Genomic DNA, 14,214 nt, shown 5'->3' with positions numbered 1-14,214 from the left:
ATAAACTCTGGAAGGAAGGAATTGGAGACCAGCATTCCTCATACTAGGCAAAGCCTCTACTAATAAGACTCCAGACTTGCATTTCCTCCACTTTAGTCTCTCTCTCCCTATATATCTTAAATTTTTAATCATCAGAAAGGCCATGAAAATTGCCTAACCTAAAACTTTCACAAGTGTAAGGATGGGCCATCCTTATCTTGGTTCCAGTCTTGTGAGACAGACAAGCAATTAGGGTTCTCTTTTCTGAGCTAACAGATACAGATTTGATCCCCTTTTAATGAAGGAAAGGGCTTGAAACATAGCATAGCAATTTAAAGGAATTGTTGATCCTAGTGTTTTCTAATACAAGTAACTAGTGGTTTCCTTTGTAGAGTTAATGGTTGTCAGAATACCTATCCTGAGGATTTTATGCTCAGGACAACTCTTTGAAGAACTCTGTATAGACTTAGGTGTGAAACAGATGCTACCTACTTGGTATTCAGCCTACTTACCACAGCAACATGCAGTAGAAAAGCTATGGGAACCTAATAACGACCCACAGAAAAAATTAGCTTTTCCTATGGGAAAAATTAACTCCCTGCAGATATACTGCCATATGCAGGATGAGTGATTTACTTTTGTTGAGAGATTTTTCCTGTGGAATTGAATGCTAACGCATAGGCAACTACTTTCAGGGAAAGCATATTTTAAACATCTCTCTTTCAAATTCACCTTTCTGCTCCAAACTGCTTTATTACCTAAACAACAGGCTCCTAAAGAAGAGAAAATTTTGCATGCTGAGTTTTACACTTAATACCTTTCAACATAGATGTTTTTTCCAGTCCCAAGAGAATAGAGGCTGCAAAGAATTCTGTAACATGAAACTTGTACATCACCCACTAGAAGAAAATAAAAATGCATTATTAGTATTTATTCAGCTAAGGATTACTTTTCAAATATCAAAAATCTGTATTATGCGATCTGTTAAATAGTGTCTAAAACTTTTAGCACATGTATCACTGGACATTCTGACTGTCCATATTCCACATGGTATTTATCTTCAATGTCTCTAATACCTGGTCTGTCATCTACATTCATTCCAAGGCCTACCAGATCATGAGGCATTCCAAGAGGATAGCAGATACTTGCTAATAAGATATTGCAGTTTATCACAATTGCAGAGTAAAATTTTAAGAGAACATCACTCTGTGGGTCTGTCCTTTAGGTACATGATCTAAAGGTTCACCATATTTTTAAAGAAAGTATTTTCACGGTTATCCATCTTTTAATTATGACCCAAATATATACAAAATTTTGGAACATAATTACAGACATTAGAAACATTAGAACATAATATGACTATTCAGCTTATTCATAAATCTCAAGGGGTCATTTCAGTATTTTTAAACTAACTGATGCTAAAAATAAGGAACATTTAAATTCAAAGACCTGCAGCAGTTTTCACATGTAAGGGAAAATCCACAGGGAATTAACAGCAAGTTGCCTCCTTTTAATATAATGAAATTCAAATTTTGTATAGAAAACTAGTCTCATCCACATATTTGGTAAGAGAGCACTTAAGGGGATATTTTAATTTCTCTCTCAATGTATGGAGAAACATTGTACATAATTAACTTGAAATTTATTATTTCTAAATATGCACTAGGAATAAGGTACTATGCTGCTAATTTCAGAATTAGTGCTGAAAATGTGCATGTTATTGAAAACAGAATTTCATTCTTTGAATTCATGCAATCATTACTAAAAAGTATTTGCACCATTATAATACAATAAAATTAAAAACCAAAATACTTACAAAGTAAATCTATTCCAAAATGATATTGTGAAATATGTTCAAAAATTGATGTCAAGATTGGTAACAAAGCTACTGTAGTATAATTGATATTCTGTGAAACACCCTTCATTTGTGTTCGTGAATGAGTAAATTTTCCCAGTTTAAGATTTTCTGAAGTTTTTTCCAAGTCTTCAGCTGCATTTTCAAAAAAGGCACGCAGTCCTGCTTTAACAAGCTCGGATCCTGATTTCATAACAGTTCTGAAAAGTAACAAGGGAAAAAATATCCACATGTATCAGGGAACTTTACATTATGAACAGAAAAGGGAACTTACATCTGTATTGCAGTATAAGTAACACTTATCTTTGAGTATTTAATACACAATAATAACAACAAAGATCTTGATTCCATAGCCTTGCCTTTCCAGTTTTTTGTGATCTGCTTTCGAATAAGATAATGCCTTCTCAGTAAATGTCGTAAATCATGAGAAAACTCCTCCATAAAATATGCTGTCCTAGGTTACAATACAGGTGTATTTAGTATTCCATTACCACCAGCTGTGGGGCATTAGCTGTTATCTCCTGCTGTGACCCACCCCTGATAACAGACAATGAGCCATCAAGGACCCACTGCATGACTCATGGACTTATCTCATCCCATTGTGAGATGCTCCACCCAGGAGGGAGGAGCCAAGCATTCCCACCTGGATATAACCTGGCTTTGGAACTGCCTAAGTTAGCCCTGTCTACTGGGTTCCCAGAGGACAAGAGCTACCACTGGACCTTCAGGAGGAGACCAGCCCTTCCACAAGATCACTGTCAACCGAACTACTTCATGTGGACTGCTACCATCACCCTAACAGTGTGTCAGGTTGTCTTTTTGTCAGTACTTTTCCTTCTATTATTGCACTAGTTTTATTTAATTTTCCTATTAAATTTTAATCCTGATTTGCGATCCTCCCATTGGTTTGTTTTCAAACTAATACATATGCTCAAACCCCACCAGCTCTTAATCCCCATGTTTTTATGGGAGCCACATTAACTAGGTATGTAAGTCAGGATACTTTAAATCACCCTGAATCTAGAAAACACAACTGCAATACCAGCATCACATTTTGTACTCTTCTCTGACACCTTAATGATAATTCCAGTGTTCACAAGTTCACAATCAGTTCATTGTCAGCCTGCTGTGTAACTTAACCAGGCCAGAAAACAGCTCAAATTAGAAGACTATTCTGACTTCTCTTTTAATCTACATAATCATTTCAATGATACACAGTAAAAGTTACAAATATAATATATAATATATAACATATAAATATACTCTTCATACTTCTAATGACAAATTTTCCACTATGTACTAAACTTTCTTAATACCTGCAGGTATCAATACTTGCAGTACCAATTATTTTGTCATTTATATCTCCAAATAAAGTTTTCAAATGTCCTCAGAATGGATGATAAGTGTTTTCAGTGTTTGAATGCCAGACATTGAACAGAAAAATATAAAAGGAACACTTTAGACAAAATCTGCTAATATGGAAGACAATATCTGATTTATTGATGCTGTAAAGAATATTGATTACAAATAAACAATAAAAAATACAGAAATAATACAAATGCTGCTGAAAAGCTCTGTTCAGAGACACTTGTAGTTTGAGGTTGGTACAAAAATGGCAAACTTACCGTGTATCAAGAGATTGAGCTAAGATATGCAGGCAATTCACCATTGTAGCAGAATCACTACCTGGTTAGAAAGAGATACTATGAGAGAGCAATAGTATGGAAAACATAGCATCATCTAATGATCCAAAATGTCATTACTGGACATGCAATGTTTAAACAAGACCTTACGTAATGCTCCCACCTTAGGTCTCTGGCGAGCGAGTTAAGTCTGGTTCTAGCACTAAATTTCAAACTTTTAAGTCAATTTCCATGTAAGAACTAAAAAGAATAGCTAATGTCTACTTAGGGCATATTTTCATCACCTAACCTTGCAAAATTTTAAACTCTGTATCTTGTAGTACTTATATTTCTTTTACAAATATTTTACCAATGCCTTTGTAGGAGGTGTACTGGTTTCCCCTATATCCCCTTTATCTATTGGGAAATTAATCTATTGGATTCAACAGTTGGATAATAGAAATCAAAATAATTAGTGTAAGATTACTTTTGAAAAGCTAAAAGTAATTGCAAAGCATTGATTTTTTTTTTCCAAGAAGTCTGGAGATACTAGAATGTGCTATTTCTTCCTACTTCAGCACTTTACACATTCTATTAAGTGTGAGTTTCAGAGCCATGTACAATGCACTCACTAATTTCACTAGAAGCTTATGGAGCATTTAATACAGTTTTGCCTTCAGTTGTGAAAATTTTCAGGTAAGATAAAAACAATGGTTCTACAATCTTTAAATTCTTAACTTTATCAAAATCTTTCTTAACAACTTACCAAAAAGTGAGATCCTATGTCTAACAAGAGCAGCTAGTTTGCAGAAGAGGCTTAAAGTAGAGAGGAACAGAGAGAGCAAAACAAGGTAAGACAAAGATTAAAGGTTTATTTAGAATATAAGGTAAAGAATAGTAGGAATATGAAAAAGAAAATAGAGTTCCTGGAAAACATTTTTTTAGTGATACATGGTAACAGTCAACTGCGTTAAGCAGAGTAAGATTTTTTGAATCTTGTGAGTTCTCTCATTTTCTACACTTTACCAGTTCAGAGATGACTTGAAATGTGAAACTTTCTTTTGACAGTGATTTTCATAGTGTATGGCCGAGTCATTCTTTATTATTTCTGAATAAGAATTTTTTTTGTAAAAACAAGAAAAAAAGAGAAATATTTTAAACTTTACTTGGCATTCTGCAGGAAATGAATGTTAAAAATCTTCATACTACTTAAAATAATTTGTAAGGATATCCTTTGTAAATAAATAAACCTGTGTTTACCAGCTGATGATGATAAGAAGAATCCTAAATATATACAGACTACAAGAGCTTCTGGCAAGTATAGCAGAAACTTTCATATCTAGCCTACCTGTCAAAATAGTAGGACAATTAACAGAATATAGCACCAACTCTCTGAAGATTAACAGGGCTACTTTAAAAAAGACAGCAAGTCAGACCTGCATATCATTTGGGCCATACTTTTCAAATGGAATTAGGACATAACAAAATGAAGCATATACCTCAGGAATGGGTAGGGTCTCATAATAACCACAGGTTTTTATTGTTATCTTCACAATGGTAAGGATACTATACTTCCCATAAGAAGAAAACAGCAGATAGTCACTTCTCTCAGTGAAGGATGCACAAAGAATGATAAGACACTTCTGCAATTATACTAGCAGATATGTGTGCTAACCATCTAACTTCTTCATGTGCCTTTGTGAAGCCACTTTGTACAGCCCTGAAATGCAACCTTCTGCCTCCATTAAGGTGACCTCACTGACTTTAGGGAAGCAACAGGAGTATTCAGAGAAGAAGCATGAAATTGAAATGAAATGAAGTGACACTTCCATCCTCCTGAACCTGAGCTAACTTTCTCAGCTACTGGAGGAATATCTTGCACATTGGTGTATGTCTGAGAGCTGAGTAAAGCAGAATCTTGGGGACTTACCACTCTCTGTAGATGTGTGTGTGTGTGTGTGTGTGTAATAAATATTAAAATGAGGAATTTAATTCACTCACTGCCATTCTCAGAGAGAATAAAATTCACTTTCCAGCTGAGGAAAGTGAGCTTTTGAACTGTCTATCTTTCTCTTTAATCTAAGAAGAAACCTTTATTTACCTATATAAAACCCTACTGTGGATATCTCAGTTTTTTACTTACCTTGCTACCATTTCCTTTTCCTTATTTGATGCATATCCACTGCTACTGAGGGTTTTTGATGGAGAAGACAGGAAGTAGAGGCAGTGATTTGTAAAGTACTGATCAACTAATGGTAAAAGAACCTAAGAAATACAGATACAAAATGGTTTTTTTACAGAGCACAGTGGTAAATGTAGCAGCAATGCTCTGATTGGTCAAAGTTTATTAAAAGAATTTTAGTTCTGTAACAGTTGTATTTTTTTGTTTTGCACATAAACTCATGTAAATTGGAACCTGAAGTCTTATGATTTCATTTAAAATTACATAAATAATAGCAGTGTTACATCGAGATATCTGTTTTGGATCTAATACTGCATAGGAATGTTTCTTTCTGCTAATTAGATGATATACACCTCAGTGACACTTTGTGGTAAAAAAAATTAGATAAAATCTATATATTCAGTGAGAGTATCTATTGTCATGTAATGAATAAGCTACATTTTAATTTCTGTGTTCCTTCCCATGCAGAAGCAGATATACTGAAGTATTTTGAAATATTTCAATCCAGCAAATATACTGAAATATTTTTGAAGATATTTCAAAATATTTTATAACAGCTTGATTAGTTATAATGAAAAACAGAAAAGACATATTTCTATTACGTGAAAAGCAGTCTAACATTACAAATTTACATATAATCTATAATGGAAGATATATGATGAATATTACTTGAAATAATCACTCACTTTAGCAAAGAATTTTATTTCTTGGTCATGTGGAGACTTTTCAGTTTTTCCACTGGTTACTATGGCTTCTGCAAGGATAAAATCAAGGCAGACACAAATAAGGTGTCTAATAGCAAATAACACAATAGGTCTTTTAGATAAACTTGCAAAAATTAGCAAATAACACAATAGGTCTTTTAGATAAACTTGCAAAATTTTTTGTACTCAAATAAAAATAAAAGAGCAGAAACTGTTTAGCTAGTTACAAATGTTCAATAATTTAACCTGCAAATTAAAATACATGATTTAAGTTTTTTAAATGCAATCAAATATGTGATCACTGCAAATGTAAACCTATCAATTCAAATATTTGAATACCAACAATTCTAACTATTTTTAAAATAAAATCTGCAACTTACCCAAATGTGCAATAAACTCTTGAGCAGAATCAACATATTTTAAAATTTTCTTCAGAAACTTAAAGGCAAACCTCTTTTCCATAGATGAAGCATCCAAGTCCATGTCATTCAGGCCCCTGTTTTAGAAAGGATTAAAAGAAGTAGCACTGATGATGGCCATGGTACAAATGATCACAGTACTATGAAGCATTTCATGCCTTATCTTTTTATTATGGTAAATTTTCACAAGAACTATGAAATGACCTGCCATGGGAACTCTTAGTTATCAACTACCTAGGAAGAAATAGAGAAAAAGAAACTGATTTTAATAAGAGGTATAATATCTTATGATTAAAGTATCCAAAATATGCATATTTTAGGATAAGAACTTTAGAGTGCTATCTTATTGCACAAACAAAGCCATGGTGCATCTGAATCTAACAAAACAATGCATTGGTCTCTCAATTCCTACTGCTGGCACATTAAAGTGTCAAGTGTTCGGGAAGCCAGTAGTTTCATCTTTACAAAGTCAGCCTAAGTACAACACTTCATTTGATTAATCACTGTTAAACTTCATTTTGTCCTTCAATTTTACAAAGGAACGAAGCCAAAATTACTTCAGCTACTAAATGAAAACTTAAATATAAGTAACAAACTATTATATTACTAAGGTATTTGAAAAATTTCAACAGTATACACTAATTTCTAAAGAGGCATGTATTATTTATTCTTCAAGATGAATTCATGAACTAAATCATACTGGTATACACAAGATATTAAAGAGGAATAAAAATATGTGGGGTTGTCTGTGCCTAGATTTAAAATACTGGATTTTATTTTAAGTATGAATGAAACTTTCTGGACTGAAATTCTAAAATTCTTTAGGATCACAGAAAATTAAGGTTGGAAGGAACCTCTGAAAGCCATCTGATCCAAGTCCCATCTCAAAGCAAAGCCAAAAGATCAGATTGCTCAGAACCTTGTATGAAAATGTACTGAGTGGGTTCAAAGATCAAAACCTCATAATGACTCTGGAAACCCTATAATGTTTGGCCACTCTCACCATGAAAAAATAATGGTGAAATATTTTCATATATCTAACTGGAATTTTCCTTGTAACAACTTATTACTTTTGAGGAGTTAGAGTTTGACCTCATTGTCTCTATAACCTTGCATGAAGTAGTTGAGAACAGTCGTAAATCCTATTGCAGCCTTCTGTTTTAAAACTGAAAAAATCCAACCACTCCTCAGAGCCTCTCCTGGCATGACATTGGCATCAATCCACAGAGCATCTCAGTGGCCTCCCACCTGAGCAACTCTGTTCTCAATGTCTTCCTTAGGACTGGAGAACCAAAAATGGGACATCGTACTCCTGATAGAATCTCATGATCCACCAGCTTGCAGAACAGACTTGCTGATAAAGCCGAGTACAGTCAGCTTTCATCATCACAAGGACACATTCCTGACTCACGTTCAACTTGCACAATTCAAAGAGCTTTTTTGCACATACGCTCTCAGGTTCAGCTCCCTTATTCCTGGGATTATTCCATCCCAGGTATAGACCTTGAATTTACCTTTGGTCAACCTCATAAGATTTCTGTCAGCCCATTTCTCCAGACCATCAAAGCTCCTCTGAAGTGTAGCCAAACTCTCCAATTCACTGCTAAGGGTTCATTCTACAAAACTGCAAACGATGCCTTCTGTCTTGGCATCCAGGACAAGAACAATGACTTCTTTTTTCTCATTTCCCTTTTGCAGTCACTTAACTCTACAGATTTTTTCATGTATTGTGTTTTCAAATGTACTTGCTTTCATAAGTCATTAATTCTTTCATCTTTGTTTCCTTGAGGTTCTCTTATATGTTTGTTTAGTTTGCAACTCCTTCAATAGTCTCTTTATTCCAACATTAAAGGGACTAAACTCTACTTGAGATTTTCCTTTGATAGATAGTGTGTCACATCTAACTGCTTTATCAAGTGAGGAAGTAACTGAGTGACATTAAGGAAAACCTCTGGTTACCCCATAATGGTGGCTACTTCATCTGCTTCTATAAAGACTCTTCAAACAGTAGCAGGTAGGAAGACTCAGCCCTTATCAGCTATAGAAGATAACCTGGCCAAAGGACATGCAGAGACTACAGAGGAATTGAATAGTGTGTCAGAAGTAGGAAAGAAGGGAGGAACTGGTAGTTTGTGGCACTGAGGCAAAAGCAAGAAAGGAAAAAGAAGAAAGGGAAAAATAAAATATATGTTCCTGACCATTTCAGAACACAGTTAAGAGGAAAGGAACGGTTATAGTCTGAGGGAACAGAAACAGAGAACCAAGGAAGATATTCCAATTCCATTTTAAACACAAACTCCCATCTTACAGTTTAATTTGGAAAAAAAGCCATTCTGTTTTAAGAGTTCTAGTTTACATACTTTGATGAACCCCTATTAATTTATCACCTGTGCAATCAAATTATTTAGTATGAATTAACAGCTATGTATGTAACAGCTTGAGAGGCATCTTCTGCTGCCTTACTCTCAAAAAGAAGACTAAGCATTTATCTGTATTTTCAGTGAGGTCACTGTAAATACTTTCTTTTTGAGTTTATATGAAGTCATGGTTCCTAAGACATGACACATAATTCCGTAAATACTGAAAAATGTTGGTAGGTCTGTGAAGTAAAAAAAACAATATCCAAAGACCTTGCAGAGATTTAAAGATGTTTAACTGCATACCATTTTGTTTCTAATATGTGCTTGATTAAGGCCTGAGAGATTTCTCTGTATGATATAAACACAAAGTGTTTCAAAAATATTCTCAACAAAGAGTAGTAAAAAAAAACCCCAAAACAGAGGCAGATGGTATATGTAAAGTACACGTGCTGTTCCGCCTATTCATTTCCAATAATAAACAATTCCTATGTTTTAATGATCAGTCCAATGTTTTCAAGAATGACATTCTGGAAATGTGATAATTGCAATGAGTACTTCAAAAGATTTTATGTATGTACATATATATATATGTGCATACAGTCACCTGAATAAAACACTGCGAAGAGGATAATCTTGATTCATCCTTATACAATCACTGCAAACTCTTTGTGCATATCAATAAAGAGTTTGAACATGCTTTTTCAAGCTGACTTATCCCATGAGTTAACACAGAAAATACCGATTTCCTAACCCAAATACACAGCTGCAAAATTTGAGCAATTGCACTGGTCTTTCAGAAGATCGTTCATTTGCACTAAGTAAATGCACTAAGCACCAGCTCTTCTTATTCAGTGGCTCTAAAGCAATTATTGAGGTTATAAAAAGATTTGATGGCATACCTACATTTTGGGTTCAGGCTGAGAGCCTATATTTGTGGCAAGAGGGAATTTTTCTCTTCAGTAATGCAGAAATGTGTATTTAGAACTGTTTTCTCATCTCTTAGAAATGTTATTTATTGTTGAAGCCAACAAAGTTAACTTTTGCAGATCCTAAAAATCGATTTTTATAATTTTCTGAATATATTTTCAGTAGACACACAGACTTGAAAAGTAGAAAGAAACGAAAACAGGTAAGATCTGGCTCTATTCATGCACAGAAAAATTTGCTTGTGAATACAATTTACTTTACAAAAATGCTTAAATGCCAGAAAATTGAGGTTTCCTTTGTACTCAGGTGTTTCACATACAATAAAAGAGGAGAGTTATAGTATATTAATTCAAAATTCCATCATATGAAGCCAAATACTAAAGTAAGAACTCATTTTAATTTCATTTACAGAGGAAGTCCACAGGCCAGCTTACTTTGAGACTCAGAAATTCAAGTTACAGTAAAACTAAGGAAGTCTATGCTTTTGCTAGAGTAGAAGTTACCATCCACAAAATAGCCACATTGTCTTATCACTTTACAGAACTCAAAACAATATTTTTTCAAAAAGCAGTTTTACGCAGATATGTTTTAGTATCAGACTTCAGATTAACTTTCCCATGATACTTACTGGCACTGCTGGCTGCCAATTTAGACATTTTAAATTATCTTCTTGTTTAATTACACTGCTGTTGCATTTTGTATTTACTATGATCATATACTTATTAAAAGTATTGCCTGAATATACTGTTTTAGAAGAATCTTTCTGAACACAAAAATAACTCTGATTCATAGAAGATATGCCAAATTATAATCATGTTAATAACTGCCAAACTGCAGTGAGATAAGATGAACATGCTGGTTTGTGCACTGAATGCAAGCAAGCATCTGAAAAAATGTACAACTTACCGAGATATGATTATACCATTGACTTGAAGGAATTTAAACAGCTCTTGTGCCTTTTCACGGTCCCGTGATTTCTCCTTGGCTGTCAATGTGTCATAAGGTACCAGTAAAGGATGACTACCTCCACCTTTAGTAAGTTGAAAGAACTGTAAGTTTTTCTACTGCAAGGTTTATTCTGCTTCACGTACAAAAGGAACTATTCATTTTTTATTGTCTTACACTGTCTTCTTTCAGATTGTTTCTTCTCCCTCATTTTCCTTGTCTTTTTTTTTTGTGTGGTTTACAGGATTGTGGCTTACCTTTGCTTTCCAACTCCATTTTCTTCTTTTTGGCCCATATATTATGGTAGTTTTCTGCCATAACCTCAACCATTCCCTACATAACCATCAGAAAAAACCAATATGCAAGATTAGGTGACAATAAAAAATTCTATAATTCTACACAATTTTACAGTCTTGAGTAAAGTGTACAGTCTTGTGATAAAGAAACATCACAGTTAAGTGGAATTTGTATATTCAGCTGTTCTTTGAAGTCAGCACAAGCACAGCATACACATATATCACATGCTGTTAACAGTCCCTTCCCTAGCTACATGATTGACTTTTTCTGGGAACTCAGGAAGCACCAACAGCATGAAGAGCAGAAATTTCATCTTTCAATATGTAAATAGCGTGTACCTTTCTACAACAGCATGTCTTAACTACAGTCACAAATACACTCCTAAAACCTAACAAAATTCAACTCAATAATAATAATAATAAAACTAAATACTTTCATTGTTTTCAGCATAATATATGCAAAAGAAAAATACAAACCTGAAGCTCCCTAGAAAGTGCCACATTAGAGAGATCAAGTGGTGTTGGGCTATACCCATTTCCCTGCAAGGGAAAAAAGAATATTTTCAGGTAAAAGAATTTCAGATAAAAGAATCAAATAACTACAACATCTCTGTTTTGGCCTGATTAGAGCAACACCACTCCCGGTTTTATACTTCCCTCTAGAAACTGTGTTCATTTATTGTTTTGCAATGTACTGAAGGCAGAAATTTATTAAGAAAATACTCTTTCTGATGTGGAAGTATTCAGGTTGCTGCAGATACTTAGATCTCTCTATTCACAACAGGCGAGAAGCTGCTAAGAACTAAGATTTTAGCCTAAGAGAAGACTAATCATAAGATGTACAAGATACACCTTCAAAACATGACAGAACCATGTGAGAACAGCCTGAATGAGCCCTGTGCTAAAGATGTGACAATACAACAAAAAGATGAATTATTTTCTTGAGGAGTTTAGACAAAGAAAAAGGAGGAGTGTAATGTATTAACACAATCTTCAACTGGTTTAAATTAGAAAGCTGCAGCAGACAAAACCTGTTAGGTACATGTTAAAGGTGAATGTTACATACAAATCAGTGATTTCAAATGTGTACTCAAGTTACGTATGTGCTGAAAACCTCTACCCAATCATGTCTTTATCATGCATCTTCTTGGGCAAGAAGGCCCAACTGTAGAACAAGTTCAACTGGCTGGAAGCAGAGATTCCAGAGTCACAAGAATTTCCTGTAAGGGAGTGAGGTTTGCTTAAGAGATAAGAAAAAGGGAAGTATTGTCTTGTAATGGCTCAGGGGCCACTTTTGGTAAGCAAAAACTGGGCCTGGAGAAGGAACCCAACACAGGCTTAAGGTGCCAGGCACTGAAGCTCACAGGATCAGTGGTGGTGCAGTGAACATAAAAAGTTAACTTGTGACACACCTTTGCACACTCCTCCCAGGACTTGTGCCTAATGCATTGTTTATCAATTCTCACTATATTTATGTACAAATGTGTGTTTAATTCACCCCAAGGGGTACAATAAAATTCCCCAACACTTGTCATAATTTTAAACAGCTTTCCTTGTCCAAGACAGAGACATATTGGCCAGCAGAGTCAGCATGGGATTACAAAAAAATACAAATGGAAAAAAATCTATTATCATATCAAAATGCCAGGTAATATACAATTACCTGAGAATTTTGCCTGTAGGTTTAAAAAAAACTATCAAATGTGCAATCTCATTTGTCAGTCATATTTACAATCTTCACAAAAAACCCATGTGAGGCTCTTCTGATTGACCAAAAAAAGAAAATGGCTAGATTTACTTATTATAAAAGACTTCAAATACTTTGTCAGTTTGTTTTTAAATAATTGTATGAAAACTCTCTTCAGTTCTTCTAAGCAAATTAATATCTACGGTCTCCTACAGCCTCATTGTCTTAAAAGCTTCTTGGAATCCTCTCTTCAGTGTTGCACAGTGTTTATAATAGTGACATGACTTCCAATCTCAGAACTCAACCACCAGAAGTTTCTTTTCACTAATAGTACTTTAAATTGACAGAAATGTTTATAATTTATTAGAAAATTAATGCACAGGCCTTTTGCTTTCTAAAAAGGCATTCTAACTTACCTGACTAGACTGAGATATGCTACGGAGCTTTTCATTTTCACGTTGATGTATTATTGCTTCTCCTCCTTCCTTGGTCCTTTCTAGGCTCCATCCCAATGCCAACATGGTTTTCAATGATTCTCTGGCAGGCCAACGATAAATTTCCTTTTCCTTTGAAGAAAAGAGTGCAATTTTTTTCTGTATTTAGTAAGTAGGAAAAGCACAAAAAAATATTCTGTCCTTCTCTATTAAGCGTCACTTACCACAAAAGTAAAGAAAATTTGTATATTATACAAGAACACAAAATAAAGTTCTTTTTACATGAGAGAGAAGCTTTGAAATACTTACAATTTCATTTCAAAATTTTACTCTTAGTGGCATTTATTGCTGGGATATATATTAGAAACTAACAGCACTGGAGTGAGCTCTGGAGCAATAAGGTAGATTGGGTCTGGAAACTTCTTAATTAATTCCTTCAGCACAGAATAATAAAAAAATTATGGTACTATGAGTGCCATGAAATTAGTTAAGCAAGTATGTACCTTCAAATGCATCAGCACTCAAGGCCTTTTTTTAGTCTTCCTATATTTATATCCGCTCATAGATACAGAAGGTTACTGAACTATACACCTCTTCATATAAACACAGCTATCAATTAAAAAAAAAAGCAACAGTCTATATTCCAACACTCCTTTGAAAAGAAAAAGTGTTAGAGAATTTCTGAAAACTTGTGGCAAAGAAAATTCTGAGTATGCCAAATTAAGACTTTTCAATCAATTTAATAAATGTATTTCAGGTTTTACCAAAACCCAGAATTTTTCTGACAGTTGCTCAAAATGACAG

General features: G+C 34.2%; 1 protein-coding gene across 8 annotated transcripts in view; it reads right to left on the bottom strand.

Annotated features, from left to right (window-relative positions):
• The window catches only part of RYR3 (ryanodine receptor 3), a 187,543-nt gene that overhangs the window by 51,070 nt on the left and 122,259 nt on the right, over positions 1-14,214 (bottom strand). For all 8 annotated transcript variants that reach the window (XM_085062056.1, XM_085062051.1, XM_085062052.1 and 5 more), the window contains exons 54-64: positions 13,393-13,542; positions 11,767-11,829; positions 11,251-11,326; positions 10,955-11,078; positions 6,723-6,838; positions 6,325-6,392; positions 5,600-5,721; positions 4,223-4,272; positions 3,460-3,520; positions 1,796-2,034; positions 797-878 (exon numbers count right to left, since the gene is read on the bottom strand). In XM_085062056.1, the coding sequence (XP_084918182.1) occupies positions 797-878; positions 1,796-2,034; positions 3,460-3,520; positions 4,223-4,272; positions 5,600-5,721; positions 6,325-6,392; positions 6,723-6,838; positions 10,955-11,078; positions 11,251-11,326; positions 11,767-11,829; positions 13,393-13,542 (1,151 nt within the window). The remainder of the gene's footprint in view (positions 1-796; positions 879-1,795; positions 2,035-3,459; positions 3,521-4,222; positions 4,273-5,599; positions 5,722-6,324; positions 6,393-6,722; positions 6,839-10,954; positions 11,079-11,250; positions 11,327-11,766; positions 11,830-13,392; positions 13,543-14,214) is intronic.

This window comes from Lichenostomus cassidix, chromosome 5 (genome assembly GCF_008360975.1).
Source record: "Lichenostomus cassidix isolate B80296 chromosome 5, HeHo_3.0, whole genome shotgun sequence".
Taxonomy (NCBI): Eukaryota; Metazoa; Chordata; class Aves; order Passeriformes; family Meliphagidae; genus Lichenostomus; species Lichenostomus cassidix.
Note: the sequence above shows the minus strand (reverse complement) of the source record. Positions and strands in the feature narration are given on the sequence as shown.